Here is a 20,317-nt window from a genome sequence, read left to right on the forward strand (position 1 = left end):
CTTGAACAACAGAATGGCGGGCTATTAATGGCTTTATTTTCAGAATGGAAAATGCTTTTTCCAGTTTAGAAACAAAACTTGGAACACAATAGGCTAACAAAAAGAAAAATGCACTTTGTGATAAAAGTGCAAACTTGTTATTCACCAAGTGATAATAATAATAATTTATTATTTATACCCCGCCCATCTGGCTGGGTTTCCCCAGCCACTCTGGTTTCCCCAGTCTGGGTTTCCCCAGCCATCACTGGTTTCCCCAGTGATGCCCAAGTTAACAATGGGAAGCTTCTGTAATATCTCCAAATTCAAAATGGTGGCTTATTTTGTAACTCTACAGGGTGTGGAGTAGGAAAAAAATGCACCATCTTGAATCACTTGAGTCCAACTCGCTCATCTTACTTTTTAAATAAGACATGTAAGGAACACTAACCAGGCAGTAGTTAAAATGGCTTGTTTTTCTTAAACATGATTAAGCATTACTTCTAATGATTAAGAAGTGGCTACAAGTTATTTTGTGAAACCATTCTTTAAAATAGATTTGCAAAGCACGGTTTGAATTTATTATAATTACATGATTATCTGCATTAGGAAAATGCAGTTTCTGAGGGTACAAAATCAATAATATATAAAATCATCAACAACAACATCATCCAAACTGTCGATTTCCAGGTGGAAGGCAGGTTTCTCCTAGTGTCACCACATACAGAGCCTCTAGTGCAGAGCTTAACCATGGTTTCACTGTATAACTGGAAACATGGTGAAACTGTACATCCGCATTGGACCCACCTAGACATTGTTTTGAAATAATACTAAACCATAGCTTAGCATTATATGCATGGTCTTCCTTCCCAAGCTTTCCTCTTGGTCCTCTTGTCTGACCAGAGGGGATAAAAAACACCCATTTCCATTTGAAACCAGCCACAGCTTTTAGTGGTTTACAACACAGCCATAGTGTCAACCATATATGCATGTTATTAAAAACTGTGCGGCAATATTTTAAGATGATGCTACATCTTTAGAAATCACCTGATTCCATCCATTTCCCACCTTCTCCCCAAACAAAGCAACATTTTAATTATTATTTTCCACCAAAGGCCACTATCATTGTCATCAAATCAGCAAGGATTATCTATCTGAAAGCAAGCTCAGAAGTCTTCCCTCCCCAGCCCCCCGGGGTGGGACAGACATAGGAATACTTGTGTTTGCTCAGTAAAAGGCATACCACTGTATATTTCTTCTTTCTGGAAGGAATACAACACTGCTACAGAAGAATAACATACTTTTCATGTTTTACTAATATTACCACTCTGCATTACAACTCTGCATATAAAAATATATGTCGTTCACATTAAATTAGTGGTCTAGTCAATGCAGTTGCTTTAGATGGGGGCAGCCTCCTTAACATATGTCAGATATTTTTTTTACAAAAACAGAATGCACTTCCATTATACAAAATAAGCACATATTGATGCAGAAAAATCCCATCTGGTTGCACAAAAATGCAATATAAGAAGTGATCCTGAGATCAAGGGTTTGCACAAGTTTCTTGTTCTGTACTTCGAGGAACAGTTCACATTCGATGCAGATTCAATCCTACTGTATAACACACAGTGTCATACTGTTCTGAACTTCTTAAGCAGAAACCATTTATCAAAGGAAATAACTACATGAACAATGGGTGCTTCCCAAGCATATATACTCTCTCATATGTCCTAGCTGGACTGACAATTTGTTCCTTAGTCTTCTGATGAATGATTATATTTTGATTATGGGACACCATTCTTAAGTTTGAGCAATCTTTTATCATCTTTGAGCAATCTTTATCATATATATTGGCTCCCAGTACGTTTCCGGGCACAGTTCAAAGTGTTGGTGCTGACCTTTAAACCCCAAACAGCCTTGGTCCAGTATACCTGAACGAGCATCTCCACCCCCATCGTTCTGCCCGGACGCTGAGGTCCAGCGCCAAGGGCCTTCTGGTGGTTCCCTTTCTGCAAGAAGCCAAGTTACAGGGAACCAGGCAGAGGGCCTTCTCAGTAGTGGCACCTGCCCTGTGGAATGCCCTCCCACCAGATGTCAAAGAGAACAACTACCAGATTTTTAGAAGACATCTCTAGGCAGCTCTATTTAGAGAAGCTTTTGATGTTCAATAGACTGTTGTGTTTTAATATTTCATTGGAAGCCACCCAGAGTGGCTGGGAAAAGCCAGCCAGATGGGTGGGATATAAATAAATTATTATTATTATTATTATTATTATTATTATTATTATCTTCAGGGCATTATGCTAAGTAAATGCCAGTGTGTCATAACAAACAAGCAAAGAACATAAGAAAAGCTTGGCTAGGCGAGACCAAAAGCTGATCTAGTTCAGCCTCCATAAGGGCAATAACCTTCTTCCCTCTGTTATTCCCCCATCAAATGGCATTTGGAGTCATGCTATGGTCATGGCTTTGCACAATCCACTTTCAGAGCTGTTTAAGCTGATGATCATCACAACTTCTTGTGCAAGCGAAACCCACAGTTAAACTAAGTGCCCTGCAAAGAAGACCTTCCCTTTCTCTGTCCTGAATCTCCCACAATTAGGTTCACCAGATGACGCATGCTCGAGTATTATGAGAGAAAGAAAAGCTTAATTCTATCACTTTCGCCACATCATGCATAATATTATGTCTTATTTACTGTTTCCACCCTAAACACCTTTGAAGCGCAGCAACAACAAAAACCAGATGAAAGCAAGTGTGGTTGCATCACTGTAGCGGTCCCTTCTAAGTGTGTGTAGAGGATTGAAGTCTGTACCTGGTTTACAGACCACTGAGAGAGAATGACTTGTTTTTGCCAAGCTAACTGTGGTAAATTACTAAATGGTTCAGGATTAAAAAGTGAACCCTTTCCTGGAAACAAACAAATCAATGAACAACATAGCTAAAATGATAGGATCAGATTCAACTAATTAGTCTCACTAATGGAAGTCTCCACAGGGACCACCACTAATACCTGTACAAGGACTTCCCCTAATACGGTTGGGCTTTCTGCACTCTTCTCTCCCATAGTGCTGCTGACAAAAACCCAAAGTGGCTCTGGTGCAGTCAGGAGAAGCCCCAGAACAACAAAAGGATAGGGAGGGTCATTCCATCTGGCAAGCTGAAATGCTTGAGTTGATGGAATGATTGGTCCAGCACTACATTGAATTCCTCCCAGAATAATCAATCAAGGGATGGGTAAAGACAAGAAATTTACTACAGACATTACCACACTTGTCCGTCTGGTAAGATTATGCTTACTACTTGGCAGGACTACATAAATAACCCATTCATAAAGTGGTTACAACCAAATCATTAACACCTGGTAACTGTTTGAGTGCAATTTGTGAAATTTGTGTGGGAGCTAACTATTCACTAATTATAGAGAAATATAAGGCCCATTTTATTTTCTTCTCATGAGTAGGCAATATTCAGTTTCCAAGCAACAGGGAAATATCTGAAGGAAGTCAAGCTATAAGCATATTTGAAATATAAACTGGGAAATAACTTAAATTAACGATATGATGTGCAAGGTCTAAGCTCATTAGTGTGGTGCAGTACTTAGCAACGAGATGATTAACTGCTTGCATTTATGCTGTAACAATTAGTCTTCAACATCACATTAAGATAAAAAGTGCTAATTCTTTTTTTTCTCACTTGCTATTGTTTCCGATCAGACTCTAAGAGGGTTTGCAGCATTCAACAGATCTAGTCATTGCTATTGCTGGCATACCAGAGGGAATAAGCATGACCTGGACCTGCAGAGTTTACAAATCTCATTGAGGTTTTGCTCCATGAGCCCTCATTTTGAATGATAGATCTGAAAGAGAATCAGAAGTGTGATTCATGCCACCCGAAAGGAGGTTCTGAAAACTAATGAAAATGCAAATCAGCCCTTATTTAGCAAGCTTTCAGAGCTCAGCTAATCTGGATAATTCAGCCAATTACTTAACATCAGAGACAGTGATAGGCCTACAATAGTTTAGAGCCACTTAATACTAAACAGATTAACAAAACAGCTGCCTTAACTGAGTTTCTGGCAAGAGTGGCAGTGTTTGAGAACTGAAGTCTCTAAAGGAAATGATTGGTGTGGAAGATTATTGAGAACAGGCTTCCCCAACCTAGTACCCTCCAGATGTCTTGGGCTATGACTCCTATCATCCCTGGGCACTGAAAATGTTGACTGGGGCTGATGGAGTTGTATTTTGAAACATATAGAGAGAACCAGGTTAAGGAAGGCTGATCAAGAAGGACCTGTGCCTGAGTAGCTAACCTGTACTGTCAGCTCTGTCTCTTTCTTGTAGAAGGCAAAACAAAGTGATGAGTTAAGAGCTACCAGGAACAAAAAAACTACCATTTAAAACCCTACATGTTAGACACATTATGGGACTCTATTCAAATCATAAAACTGAAGTTAGATGATGGGAAGATTCGTAGGTAGTACAGAAATATTGTTGTTCAGATGTATAGGTCAGATTATATTGGGAGGTCCAAACACTGATTCAATAAGGGTCTCTTCACATACAATACTGACAAATCACAATTTGTGTGAATTTATTTATTCTGAGAGTTCTCTGTTGGACATATTGTGCTCTCCTCAAGGTTAGGGACTAGAACCTTATACCTGCATATTATTATTATTTACAGCATTTAAAGAAAATTAAGTAAATAAATAAATAAATATAGAAATTCCCTCAGTTAATTCCTGGAGGCTCACAAAGTATAGGCACTATGCAAGAGAAAAATGGGTACTAAGGACAGAAAGCTAGATTAGAATATAAAAAGTTGATGCATATTTTATAAAACATGGATTGGATCAAGACTTTGTTGATCTTTGTTTCCATTGAAAGAAATGAGAAACAGCAAGTCTCACTGATAAAAGTCTGTTAACTTAGTCTCAATCCCAATGTCAAGGTTCCTTCATAAAAGTTGGTCATTGTTTCTTTTTTAGAAATGTATCTTATTTCTGTCACTCTTCCCTTTTGGAGGAGTTGAGGGATGAAATCTAACGGGAGGAAATATATTTTCTTTTTTAAGGAGGAGAAAGAAATATGGCAGACAGGATGAGAAAGAGACTTCTAAGAGAACTGAAAAAGAACACAGATGAGAAATCTTAAGATGACAAAAACACAGTATAGAACCATAGCTCAGTGGAAAAGCTTCTGCTTTGCATGTAGAAGGTTCAAGCTTTGGAATCTCCAGTTATGGCTAAAGAGTCACAGCCAGTCAATAGACAGTATGGAATCAGATGGTTCAGTTGCCTGACTTGGTATAAGGCTGCTTCCTTTGTTCCTAATAACAGATACAGATAAACACACTCCAGTCTAAAGACAAGTCATCTATATAATCAGCCTCAGCTTCCATTAAGTAGAGTTCTGAAGATGAGAACAACAACAAAATGGGGGCCCCTTTGACACTGCTTTGCAACATACTATATTGCACTGGCAACTGATATAGTCCTAGTTACAGATTCCTCCTTTTAGTTGAAGCTGACCAGTGTAGCTGCAGGTGGATTTAGGAGCTAGCTGATGACAGCTGCCAGCTAGACATCGCAACCAAGCAGTCTTTCAATTACACTAAAATGATTCTTGGGATGTTGCTGCCAAATTGGTTCCAGGCTCAATTTAAAGTGTTGGTTTAAGCGTCTAACACCTAAAAAGGCTTTGGGGCTTGGTTATCTCACGAACCAGCTGCTCACATACCTGCCTGCCTGCCAGTTATGGAAAATCAGCAACTAAGGCTCTGATTGTGGTCCTGCCCTTAACTGTGGCACTAAGATTCCTTGATGACACTGAGATTATGACATCCCTTCCCCTTGGAGGCCTTGTGGGTTCCTTCTATTTTTAGCTTTTCAGACATCTATTTAATGCTCTTTAGCAGGCCTGTGCAAAGCCTGTCTGAGGCCTGACTTGGGAGTCTCGCTAGAATAAAGTTATAAACAAAAAATAAAAAAGCAGCCAGTCTCTAGCAGGGACCTCTGTCCAGCTTTGCCTTCTGAGATCCAGGGCAACCACACCTGTCTGCCACACTTCCTACACATGCCTGCTCTTTAATATCAGGGAAGTTTTCTTTTTTCAAGTTGCTTCTACCCCACATTTGCTGTCACGTTCTGTGCTTGGCTTTTAACCTTACACTGCATTCTCTAAATCAGATCTGTGGAAATCCAGACTAACAAATGGAACCATCTTCACTTGGAAGTACATCCTTGGGCCTTTTCTGTGCTTTGATGTCCACAGGATTGTGTAACCCTGCTGTTTTGTCGAGGGGGTAGAGTTTCAATGAGGTACATTACTAAAGAATTAATAAAGAAGAAGAAGCTGGTGTATTATTCAGAGACATATTGTTCCTCTTCCAGCTTGAAATATATTATTTTAAAAAACCATTGTTTTCTTCTTATGAAGTAATTATGCAAGCATGTCTTAAAAGTTAGGCAGATCAATAATTTACAAGTTTCACAATCTTGATTCCTTAATGCAGCTCTATTTATTCATTTCATTGCCCTGCTTCTCCACAGCTGTGATCTCATTCTCAAAAATGAATGCCTCTTGCCAAAGGGGCCCATAGATTACCAGCATTTTAGAATTAACATAATTAAAACCAACACATTTAAAAATGCTCAAGGAACCCTGCTCAGGGAACAATCAGAGCAGAGAGGCCACAGATTCATCCGGTGTCCTGTTGACTTTCTTCTGTTCAGCTCAGAAGAGGTGGGGTGAGTTTGGGCGGGTGCATTTCTGGGAGCAGAGGGGCATGGATTAGGCTCCACACATGGCACTGGGCCAACTTTGGATCCAGCAGATCCATTGCCGCCACTGCTCCACCACCTCAATATCCCATTTGGGAGAGTTTACATTGGCTACTGAGTTTATATTGGCTGCTAAGAAATACCATCAGCATCACGACTGCCTGTATCTTCAGCGGGCACAGTAAAGGCCCTATTGGTGGTCATCAGACATAATTCATTCATAACAGTGCTCAGCTATTAGCTGAGCTTTTAGTGCTCAGCTAAAAGTTCTCAAAGGAAAAATTCTGATTGTTTTATCACCCCCCCCCAAAAAAATGGCTAAGTGAAGATACCCAGAGCTTACAGGATTGACAGCTTGGGAAGTTACGTCCTGTCACTGGGGGGGGGGGGGGTGTTCACGTCTTTGTTATGTGAACATTTACTTTCTGTTTTGCTGCAGCAGGAGAACCATCATGCCGTCGCTCTCTCCTGGCTGATTTGTTTTGCTGCTGTACAATAAACGCTTCTTAGAATAGAGAAGCTACTGTACATGTGTTTTACTGCATGGCTGAGATTCTTCCACAAAGGCACACACTGCACAAGTTTCTCTGCTGTAACCAGGAGAAGCAGGTTGATGCAGGGGAGAGGGCTGGACGCCACAACAGTCCCACTGGTCGCAGCCTTAACGGACGCTCAACGGAACAGGCTACTACACAGAATGGTCCCCAAATATTCCCTGGCAATTTTTGTATGTGGCAGCCACCATCTCACTACCCTCCCTCCCAATGTCCCTTCCACCCCCCACATACACACACACACACAATGCCCTGTAACTTACTATGCTGGGTCCAGAACATTGCTGAGGATGCAAAAGGTGGCTAGAATGACAACACAGCTGCAACTGATGTCTCAGTAAGAATGGCAATTGGTCAGTGGCTATGGGAGTTGTAACCTGAAATATCTATGCTGGGGAAGGCTGCTCTACCACTATGGTTCTGGGACATATAGTAGTGGTGGGAAAACTGAAATCGAAAGCTGGTGAAGCCTGCTGATAACACCAGTAATACTCTACAACCAACTGAAGCAATGGCATGAAACAGGCTTACATTCCAATACCCCTCAAAGATTCAAGAGACTCTCAATTAAACAAAAGCAAGGGGGGAAATAGTGCGTGCCAAATGAAGGTTAGTTTTCTATTTATATGACAGTGGAAACAAAAATCTCCAGTTTATCAGTAAAAAGTGGAAATATAAGGAGAAAAAGCTTTTGTCAAGACCTTTCAAATGTAATTTTGATAGAGTGTCCTGGTTCAGCTTCAATCACCCACTCACAATTCAAGGAGTCTTTATAATACCCAGGCCAGCCTGGAGAAAGGATAACTCCACTGGGAGAAGAAAAATGCCCACCACAGGGAGCTGAAAAGAAGAAAACAAAGACTTGTATTTGCTGTCAGGCTGAAATTGCCGCAGTTTTCACACAGTTTTCAGAAATAAAGGATACAACAAATGTGTTTGCACGTCAGTGTATAAAATAGCCCTGTGGCTGTAGGAATATTGGTGGTCCATATCTGGAGCCTTCACAAGACACAGGCTAAAACACTGAAATAACATATTTATTTGTGCAGCATACAGCCTTAGAGACTACCCTGCAGACCAATAAGTCCTCTGTTCAAATTTCACCTCTTCTGTTAACCCACTAGATACACTGAGGACCACACTGCATCTTAGATAATGTATAACGGTGATTAAAAGCGACTTCAGGAGGAGGCAAATGAGAGAAATGAAATGGGGGAGGAGGGGAGGAAGAGAGACTTAACCTTTTCCTAACCTGCTTCATCCAGTGTATAGGTAAGCTATGAAACTCACTTCCACAGTGATGGACACCAACCTGGATGGCTTTAAAATAGGATTGGACAAATTCATAGAGAAGCTATCAATGGTTACTAGTCATGATGGATATGCTCTGCCATTGTGGTCAGAAGCACCGATGCTTCTGAATGTCAGTGGCTGGAAGCTGCGGGAAGGGAGAATATTTTTGTACTCAAATCCTGCTTGCTGATTTCCCACAGGCATCTGTTTGTGCTTTATTATGTATTTTGTGTTGGCATTTTGTAGTTTTGTGTTGTGATTTGCCCTGTGATCTTTGGATATGTATTTAATTCTTCATCATCATCATCATCATTGGCTACTGTGAAAACAGGATGCTGGATTAGAGGGGTCATGGAGTTTGATCCAGCAGCCTTTTCTTGTTTGCATACCATTTATCTGCTCTGAAATAGCCCTTTGTTGTAGCTTTTCCATTATGGGATTCAAACTGCATGTTTGTGAAAGCAAACACATTTTAAATGCTGCAGAGATAGGAAGCCATTTGTAAGTAGTGGTTTTGAAAAGGGAAGAATTAGTTCATGGGAAGGTTAATTCTTTTTCCTACTTACTCCATCCATGTTTTCAGTCTCCCCCTCCTGAAGTGGCTTTCATATTCCAAAAGGAGCAATGAGCTATCATTATACATAAGTAGTGTGCAGTTTGGCCCTCAGATAAACCATTATCTTCCAGCCTCAATGCCTTTCTTCAATACAGAGATTGTGATAATGATCTGCTTTGACAGGTCATTATAAAGACTGCTGAGATAATGTATCTAAACTATCTATGAAATGTGTTTCATAGCCCTAGCTTGTGTTAATGCCCCTGAAGTGCCATCAGAGACGTAGCAGTTAAAGCATAGGTGAAATTTGTGCCACATACATGGTAAATTTGGTCCATTTATGAACAAGTACAGGTAAATACGTATCCTTCTGGAAAGAACTCCGTAACACAGAGCTGAAATTAAATGGATTATTTCCGCTGACTGCATCAGAAATTCTCAATATTCTCAAGGACTGTAATGTCCAGAAATGTCATAAAATAATTGGAAATTGCTCTATGTAGGATGGAGACTTGTACGACACCAAAAGAGAAGGAATGCATTACCCTAAAGAGAGAGAGGATTAAAGCTACTACTAAGAACACAGTCTGATTAATGACATGTGTTCTTAATCCAGATGATGCCTCAAAAGAGCATATTGAGGAGGGGGCTAAGCATGATTAGCTATTGATAATACTTGCCTTCAAAACTATATAAAATAAAATAAGGGGTACAATTACTGGCATGTTCCAACTATTGGAATCAATATTTTTGATGCTTGTTTAACTAGCACCACCACCCTAAAAAGTAAAATATCATGGTGGTAAAATATCAAGATGACATAGATGTTAAAATATCAATATGATATCACCAATATTTAAGATTTTTTTTCTGACAAAGCAAATGTAATGTTTTTCCACACATTTCTTTAAAAACCCTATAATATCATTTACCTGTTATGATAGACAACTGAAAGTTAATTCACTTGGAAAAATTTCCAACCCACAAGGAATGCTATCATATGAAAATGTCCATCATGCATTAAGCTTCTTGTACAATGAATGCCTGTAAGCCACACATACTATGATAGTAGCACTGAGTGGACTTGAAAAATGTTGCTACAATTGACAACAAAGTATTACATGACAAAAAACTCTTAGCATAAACATTAAATATCTATATACCTGAAGGATGCCATCTAATGATGTAAATCATATTTTAAATAAATAGGAGCAAGGGAGAAGCAAGTACAGTAGACATAATTGAGACAAACACACATAACGTATAGACCAGGCATTCCCAAATTCGGCCCTCCAGATGTTTTGGGACTACAATTCCCACCATCCCTGACCACTGGTCCTGTTAGCTAGGGATGATGGGAGTTGTAGTCCCAAAACATCTGGAGGGCCGAGTCTGGGGATGCCTGATATAGACCATCAACTCAACATATACATAATTAATTATAAATATATGATAAAACTAAATGGACTTAATCAAGATATCCATCCTACCTCCGCACTTAGGGATAGGTCCACTCCACATAACTTTCCCGTCCAGCAATACACAAGTGATTGTTTCAGTTCCTTGAGTTTTAATAAAGCCTTCTTCACAAATGACAGAAATTGAACTTCCCAATTGAAAGTTGTCACCAAAGCGCCGTGCATTGATTGGTATACCAGGATCCGGACACTCATTGTGTCCAAAGGCTTTAAATAGAAACAGAGAGGAAAGGGGTAACATATAAGCCTTTCAGATTTCCAGATACATTAGGAAGCCCTATTCAGCTCAGACTTTACATGTTCCACTGAACTCCCCCCCCCCCAGTTCCCAGATTAAGGAAAGTCCTTGTCAGTATCTCTTTAGAATGATGATTATATATGCCTTTTATAGGTGTTTCAAAGGAATTTACAAATACAACGTAAGGACAGCTCAAAATGGTTTTCAAAACAGTACAAAATAACAACTAAAGATCAGTTTAAAAACAATTCAAAATGATAACCTTTTCATCCAGATGGAAATTGTCTTAACAAAAATGTTTCCAATTGCTTCTGGAAACTACCAATAGTGGGCACCTGTCATATCAAAAGTATGGAGTAACTGGAACATATGGAATACATACGAAGTTTAGACAAACCCTAAGCATGGCAACTAAAGAAAGGAAGTATTTTGCATTTCTATATCATCAAATAAAAATGATATAGATTAAATTTAGAATGATCCTGAGCATATCTAAGTCTCCCTCCTGGTTCTTTCCAGTGAGAGGGAAAATACAATTTAAAAAAAAGAAATGGAACACAAAAATTGTGTCTCCACCTTAACTTCTGCCCTGTTAGTTTTTGGATATGGCAGTAAAACTGAAGGCAGTTCAGATAGAAATATATATGCAGTGTATACATCATTAACTTAGTATGACTCATTATTCCTATAATTGTTTACAAGTAGGTTAGCATTTTGTGACAGTACATTGTGGTTCGAAACACATCCTTTTGATTACTGAAAGAGACTTCAGTAAATGTCTTCTATTAACATTTTTTTTCCTGCTCCTCTGTGCTCAGGTTCATATGATGGAGCACATAATAGAGAAAGTCACTCGCTGATAAAGTCAAGAGGCTTGCAGGCAGTAACAAGCTGTCTTTGCTAGAGTTCATCCTTTTTTAAACTAGTGACTATTCCTGTTTCCCCCGAAAAATGCACCATCTTCACCTCTCTTGAGAAGGAAAGAAAGAAAACAATGGTGGGCAGCTTAAGAAAGCTTTTGCAATTGTCTTCAGCCTTGACAATTCAAAGTGTCTCTTAGAAAAGTCAGACCACTAGTAAGATAAGGATTTTAATAGGAAATTTGGGACAAATGTGGGAAACTTCTGTCATGGCAATTGAAAAAAAGGCAGAAAATGAACACTGTAACCAGTCTAGAAATGGATGGAAAAATTATCCACAAACCTAATGAGATAAACAATTGCTTTCAAAGCTTTTTTAAGAAATTGTATGCACAAGGGCCAATTAATGAACAAGAAATAGAGGAATTCATCAGAAAATACGGCTTACCAAAAATTCCAGAACAAAGTAAAAGGACTCTAAATGAGGAAATAACAGAACAAGAAATAGAGGGTGCCATCCAAAATATGAAATTGGGAAAATCACCAGGACCAGACGGCCTGACGGCTAAATACTACAAAATGCTGAAAGAATGCTTGATACAACCATTGAAGGAAGTTTGCAATGAAATTCTGAAGGGGAAAAAGGCACCTGAATCGTGGAAAGAGGCTTTCATCTCACTTATACCGAAGACAGAAACTGAGAAGAAACAGGTTAGAAACTACCGCCCTATATCTTTACTCAATGTGGATTACAAAATTTTTGCAGACATTTTGGCAAAAAGATTGAAAAGAGTGTTGATAGACGAGATTCATAAGGACCAAACAGGCTTTCTCCCAGGGAGATATATGTCAGACAATGTGAGGAATATTATAGACATTTTGGAGTTGTTAGATGTTGACATTAACAGGAAAGCAGTTCTGATTTTTGTAGACACGGAGAAAGCCTTTGACAATATCTGTTGGACTTTTATGAAAAAGAATCTCCAAGGGATGGGGGTAGGTCAAGGTTTTGAAAACGGTATAGGTGCAATATATTCCCAACAAAAGGCCAAGTTAATTGTAAACAATGTGGTAACAGAAGAAATACCCATAGAAAAAGGTACACGGCAGGGATGCCCAATATCCCCTTTGCTTTTTATATCAGTCCTGGAGGTTTTGTTAAACATGATTAGAAAGGACCAGTTGGTTAAAGGAGTTCAGGTCGGAGTTAGACATTACAAGTTAAGAGCATTTGCAGATGATCTAGTATTGACCTTGCAACAGCCAGACACTAGTACTAAAAGAGTATTAGAACTAATTGAAATATTTGGTCGAGTAGCAGGTTTTAAATTGAACAAACAAAAAACGAAAGTGTTGGGAAAAAATTTAACAATGGAAGAAAGAGAGAGTTTTCAGAATGAAACAGGCCTGGAAATAACAAAAAGGGTAAAATACCTGGGGTTAAACTTAACAACCAAGAATGTGAACCTATTTAAGGATAATTATGAAAAAAGTTGGGCAGAGGTAAAGAAGGATCTGGAAACATGGTCAAGGTCGAAACTTTCCTTGTTAGGCCGAATTGCTACTATTAAGATGAATGTATTGCCTAGAATGCTGTTTTTATTCCAGACGTTGCAGATTTTGGACAAGATGGACTGTTTCAAGAAGTGGCAGAAAGATATATCAAAATTTGTCTGGCAGGGCAAAAAGCCCAGAATTAAATTCAAGATCTTAACTGATGCAAAGGATAGAGGGGGGTTTGCCCTGCCGGACTTAAGACTTTATTATGAATCGGCAGCTTTCTGCTGGTTGAAACACTGGCTACTTCTTGAGAACACTGACATTTTGGACCTGGAAGGGTACGACAATAACTTTGGTTGGCATGCATACTTATGGTATGACAAGGTAAAGGTGTATAAAAGTTTTAAAAACCATATTGTAAGGAAAGCATTGTATAATGTTTGGATTAGATATAAAGATCTGCTGGAAAGTAAAACCCCCAGGTGGGTGTCACCAATGGAAGCCAGGGAAGTTAAAAAGCTTAATATGGACTCTAAATGGCCAAAATATCATGAGATTTTAGAATATGATGGTGAAAGGGTGAAATTTCAGAGTTATGAGAAACTAAAGCCTAAGGTTCGAGATTGGTTGCATTACCATCAGATAAATGAGACATTTAAACAGGACAGGAAAATAGGATTTCAGAAAGAGAAGTCAAAATTAGAAACAGAACTGTTGGAATCCAATACTAAGAACTTATCAAAAATGTATAACTTGCTGTTGAAATGGAATACACAGGATGAAACGGTGAAATCAGCAATGATAAAATGGGCACAAGATATTGGTCATGATATTATGTTTGCTGACTGGGAACAGTTATGGACCACCGGTATTAAATTTACTGCATGTAATGCTTTAAAAGAAAATATTATGAAAATGATCTATCGGTGGTACATGACCCCAGTCAAGCTTGCAAAAATTTACCATTTGCCTAATAATAAGTGTTGGAAATGTAATGAGACTGAAGGCACTTTCTACCACCTTTGGTGGACCTGCCCAAAGGTTAAAGCTTTCTGGGAAATGATCTATAATGAAATTAAGAAGGTCCTTAAGTGGACTTTTCCTAAGAAACCAGAGGCTTTCCTCTTGGGCATGGTTGGCCAAGTGGTGTTAAGGAAGGATAGGATTTTCTTTATGTACGCCACTACAGCAGCAAGAATTCTACTGGCAAAGTATTGGAAGACGCAAGAACTACCTACTCTGGAAGAATGGCAAACAAAGGTGATTGACTTTATGGGACTGGCCGAGATGACGGGCAGAATCCGTGACCAGGGGAAAGAGACAGTGGAAGAGGACTGGAAGAAATTTAAAATATATCTTAAAAATAATTGTAAAATTGAGGAATGTTAAGATGTCAGGGGGTAAGAGGTAAAGAATTGCAGCAGTAATCACAAAACTAAAGGAATCTTTATGAAAGGGAATTAAGATAATGGACCTAAGGGTTGCTAAAGAACCATTAAACAAGGATGCAGGGATGGGGAGGTATGGGGAAGTCAAAAGAAAGAAGGGTATGAAATGATGAGTTGGAAATTATATTGTTTTGTATTGTTTTTGTTATCTGTTTGAAAAACGAATAAAAATCATTTAAAAAAAAAAAAAGGAAATTTGCCATAGACAGAAGAGGCACGTGGGAGGGACTGCATTGTATACCATCGTCCACATACTCTGATTCTTCTGGCACCAAGGCAAAGAAATTAATAAGGTAATGTAAAGTTATTGTCCCCTTCATGGATCACTGCCTTGCCGTGGCGAAGGGGCTTGAATAACTCAGAGAAGCTATGAACTATGCCGAGCAGGGCACCCAAGATGAACAGGTCATAGTGGAGAGTTTTGACCAAACGTGATCCACCTGGAGGAGGAACCGGCAAGCCACTCCAGTATCCCTGCCAAGAAAACTCCATGGACAAAGACAACAGGCATATAAAAGTTATGACACTGGAAGATGAGCCCCTCAGGTCGGAAGGTGTCCAACATGCTACTGGGGAAGAGCGGAGGACAAGTACAAGTAGATCCAGAGCTGATGAAGCGGCTGGGCCAAAGCCGAAAGCGAAAGGAAAGTCCAATGCTGTAAAGAAAAATATTGCATAGGAACCTGGAATGTAAGAACCATGAACCTGGGTAAGTTGGATGTGGTCAAAAATGAGATGGCAAGAATAAATATTGACATCCTGGGCATCAGTGAACTAAAATGGACGGGAATGGGCGAATTCAGTTTGGATGACCATCATATCTACTACTGTGGGCAAGAAACCCGTAAAAGAAATGGAGTGGCCCTCATAGTCAACAAAAGAGTGGGGAAAGCTGTACTGGGATGCAATCCCAAAAATGATAGAATGATCTCGATACGAATCCAAGGCAGACCTTTTAACATCACAGTAATCCAAGTTTATGCACCAACTACTGCTGCTGAAGAAACTGAAATTGACAAATTCTATGAAGACTTACAAGACCTTATAGAAGTGACACCAAAGAAGGATGTTCTTCTCATTATAGGGCATTGGAATGCTAAAGTAGGGAATAAAGAGATAAAAGGAACAACTGGCAAGTTTGGCCTTGGAGATCAAAACGAAGCAGGGCAAAGGCTAATAGAGTTCTGTCAAGAGAACAAACTGGTCATCACAAACACGCTTTTCCAACAACACAAGAGACGACTCTACACGTGGACATCACCAGATGGGCAGCATCGAAATCAGATTGATTATATTCTCTGCAGCCAAAGATGGAGAAGCTCTATACAGTCAGCAAAAACAAGACCTGGAGCTGACTGTGGCTCAGATCATCAGCTTCTTATAGCAAAATTCAAGCTTAAACTGAAGAAAGTAGGAAAAACCACTGGGCCGGTAAGATACAATCTGAATCAAATCCCTTATGAATACACAGTGGAAGTGAGGAACAGGTTTAAGGATTTAGATTTGTTGGACAGAGTGCCTGAAGAACTATGGGTGGAGGCTCGCAACATTATACAGGAGGCAGCAACGAAAACCATCCCAATGAAAAGGAAATGCAAGAAAGCAAAGTGGCTGTCCAACGAGGCCTCACAAATAGCAGGGGAGAGAAGGCAAGCAAAATGCGAGGGAGATAGTGAAAGATACAGGAAATTATATGCAGATTTCCAAAAAATAGCAAGGAGAGACAAGAAGGCCTTCTTAAACGAGCAATGCAAAGAAATAGAGGAAAACAACAGAATGGGAAGAACCAGAGATCTGTTCAAGAAAATTGGAGATATGAAAGGAACATTTCGTACAAAGATTACCATAATAAAGGACAAAAGTGGTAAGGACCTAACAGAAGCAGAAGACATCAAGAAGAGGTGGCAAGAATACACAGAGGAATTATACCAGAAAGATATGGATGGCTCGTATACCCCAGGTAGTGTGGTTGCTGACCTTGAGCCAGACATCCTGGAGAGTGAAGTCAAATGGGCCTTAGAAAGCACTGCAAATAACAAGGCCAGTGGAAGTGATGGTATTCCAGCTGAACTATTTAAAATTTTAAAAGATGATGCTGTTATGGTGCTACACTCAATATGCCAGCAAATTTGGAAAACTCAGCAGTGGCCAGAGGATTGGAGAAGATCAGTCTACATCCCAATCCCAAAGAAGGGCAGTGCCAAAGAATGCTCCAACTACCGCACAATTGCACTCATTTCACACGCTAGCAAGGTTATGCTTAAAATTCTACAAGGAAGGCTCAAGCAGTATGTGGACCGAGAACTCCCAGAAGTGCAAGCTGGATTTCGAAGGGGCAGAGGAACCAGAGACCAAATTGCAAACATGCGCTGGATTATGGAGAAAGCTAGAGAGTTCCAGAAAGACATCTACTTCTGCTTCATTGACTATGCAAAAGCCTTTGACTGTGTCGACCACAGCAAACTATGGCAAGTTCTTAAAGAAATGGGAGTGCCTGATCACCTCATCTGTCTCCTAAGAAATCTCTATGTGGGACAAGAAGCTACAGTTAGAACTGGATATGGAACAACTGACTGGTTCAAAATTGGGAAAGGAGTACGGCAAGGCTGCATATTGTCTCCCTGCTTATTTAACTTATATGCAGAATTCATCATGCGAAAGGCAGGGCTGGATGAATCCCTAGCCGGAATTAAGATTGCCAGAAGAAATATCAACAACCTCAGATATGCAGATGACACAACCTTGATGGCAGAAAGTGAGGAGGAATTAAAGAACCTTTTAATGAGGGTGAAAGAGGAGAGCGCAAAATATGGTCTGAAGCTCAACATCAGAAAAAACGAAGATCATGGCCACTGGTCCCATCACCTCCTGGCAAATAGAAGGGGAAGAAATGGAGGCAGTGAGAGATTTTACTTTCTTGGGCTCCATGATCACTGCAGATGGTGACAGCAGTCACAAAATTGAAAGACGCCTGCTCCTTGGGAGAAAGGCGATGGCAAACCTAGACAGCGTCTTAAAAAGCAGAGACATCACCTTGCCAACAAAGGTCCGTATAGTTAAAGCCATGGTTTTCCCAGTAGTGATATATGGAAGTGAGAGCTGGACCATCAAGAAGGCTGATCGCCAAAGAATTGATGCTTTTGAATTATGGTGCTGGAGGAGACTCTTGAGAGTCCCATGGATTGCAAGAAAATCAAACCTCTCCATTCTGAAGGAAATCAGCCCTGAGTGCTCACTGGAAGGACAGATCGTGAAGCTGAGGCTTCAATACTTTGGCCACCTCATGAGAAGAGAAGACTCCCTGGAAAAGACCCTGATGTTGGGAAAGATGGAGGGCACAAGGAGAAGGGGACGACAGAGGACAAGATGGTTGGACAGTGTTCTCGAAGCTACAAACATGAGTTTGACCAAACTGCGGGAGGCAGTGGAAGACAGGAGTGCCTGGCGTACTCTGGTCCATGGGGTCACGAAGAGTCGGACACGACTAAACGACTAAACAACAACAACAAAGTTATTGTTGCATTGGAGTCTAGTCCAAGGAGAAACAATGTGAGAAAAGTAACCATCACCACACAAAAATGGCCACAATGTAGACTATGCAAAATGTACAAATAAATACATATTAATATATCAACTGACTACTGAGTAAAAAGTATGGTTAGATTTGTTTTTTTTTTATGTGGGTGCATAGGAGACTAGATTTGGGAAACAAAGAATTCAGAAAGCAAAGGTCCATGAGCTGAGTTTTGTTCACTGAATGGAATATTTAGTATATATTTATATGAGTTATATACCAGCTAATAACCAAGACTCTCTGGGCTGTTTACAGTTAAAAAAAATACAAAAGAAGAAAAATACAAATATGAAGTCTGAAACAGAATAAACCTAGCAATCACTGAAAACTGAAACAAAAATAATTACAGGGGACATCATTAATGGATAGACTTTTTAAAAAGCAGTAAAGTATTTTAAAATGGAAAAGCCTGGAAAATTCTTTAAAAAGTCTTGACCCAGTACCAAAACACCCACAATGTCAGACTGTCAGTTTGCATTTCTTAGTACAGAATGTATTGATCTGATGTGTAGAGATCTTTCCTATTCTACTTAATTCAAGTGGGTTCTGGAAGCTTCTCTGTGTGAAAGAAACAAGCAGAAGGTTCATGATGTTTGGGTTATTCCTTCAGAGAAGTTGAGCACAGCTGGTTTAAACTAGTTCTGTTATCTCTTTCAGTCAAGGTCATGTTGACTAAAATAGTAGGACCAGAAAGAGCCTGACCTTCACACTTTCTCTTTCTATCTCTTTTCTGTCTGGTGTAGTGTTCTGTACATAGTATGGTTAGTTTAAGGTTTCGACTTCTTATAAGTTATTGTAAGTTTAAGTTAAGTCTGCTGCAACTGGATTTCTTATGGACAGTGCCAATCCTGAATGTATTGGATTTGTGACCATTATGCTCATTTGCCTTCAGTAGCAGTAAAGCTCTCCTGGATAAAATACAATTGCATCTGGTCTATTTGGGGGGGGGATCCTGAAACGTGTTTACGTTGCTACTCTGCTAACTATACATTGGAATCTACTCTGGATCAATATTGAATAGACCAGGGGTAGGCAACCTAAGGCCCGGGGGCCAGATGCGGCCCAATCGCCTACTCAATTTGGCCCATGGGCAGTCCAGGAATCAGCGTTTTTTTACATGAGTAGAATGTATGCTTTTATTTAAAATGCTCTGGGCTATTTGTGGGGCATAGGAATTTGTTCATTTTTTTTCCAAAATATAGTCTGGCCCACCACATGGTCTGAGGGATGGTGGACCGGCCCACGGCTGAAAAAGTTTGCTGACCCCTGGAGTAGACTTTCCATGACACAGACAAGCCTATCTGGGGTGGGGTGTGTGTGGGGATTGCAATAAAAAGGATGCCACCACTGAAAAGGTCCCCTCCCTAACAGCCACTTGCTGCACCACATTTGACAAAGTGAGTTCTCTGGTCTCACATCATCCTACAGCTCCCTGCATATACACACACAGATCTGCTCTGGAGCATGGGAGCATGGGAAGTAGTGTAAACCGCTGATGAGAAAGGTCTAACGGGCAAAAAAAAAAAGTTGCCTTGCCCAACTCAATTTGTGTAGGCTCCATAGGATTCAAGTTCTTCTGTGAACAGGAGGACACTGCTGAAATCAAGCCAGTGTATTTAAAGAAATATAAATTATTCTGGGTCAGTGTATGTGTGCACTGTTGGCTCCCTGCAAATTCAGCACAGAAATAAAGGTCATTATATAATCATATCATGTGTCTTCAACCAGGAGCACTGTTGCTTAGGATAAACCAATGTCACACTGTTCCTCATCGTGATCTAGTCACAGTACCATTCGTACATATATACTCCATTAACTAACATATAGACTGATACACCTTGTATTCTGCACTTTCTCTCCCTTTCATGAAAGCTGTGAATATAAATACAACTGAGTATGCAATCCTGCATAATGCTTAATGCTTACTTATACAAAAGAGGACTCACAACTAGACAAAACTACAAAGGACCAGTCTGTTACTCTTCTTAAAAAAAAACATTTCAAATTTCAGAAGATTTTGCTGTATTTTTCAGAAGTAAACAGATTCAAAACA

General features: G+C 39.8%; 1 protein-coding gene across 5 annotated transcripts in view; it reads right to left on the reverse strand.

Annotated features, from left to right (window-relative positions):
• CSMD3 (CUB and Sushi multiple domains 3) overlaps positions 1-20,317 on the reverse strand; it is a 592,920-nt gene that overhangs the window by 203,908 nt on the left and 368,695 nt on the right. For all 5 annotated transcript variants that reach the window (XM_079984060.1, XM_079984063.1, XM_079984062.1 and 2 more), the window contains 2 exons: positions 10,657-10,851; positions 8,019-8,157 (listed from right to left, as the gene is read on the reverse strand). In XM_079984060.1, coding sequence (XP_079840186.1) covers positions 8,019-8,157; positions 10,657-10,851 — 334 coding nt within the window. The remainder of the gene's footprint in view (positions 1-8,018; positions 8,158-10,656; positions 10,852-20,317) is intronic.

This window comes from Podarcis cretensis (genome assembly GCF_951804945.1).
Source record: "Podarcis cretensis genome assembly, chromosome: 7".
NCBI lineage: Eukaryota > Metazoa > Chordata > Lepidosauria > Squamata > Lacertidae > Podarcis > Podarcis cretensis.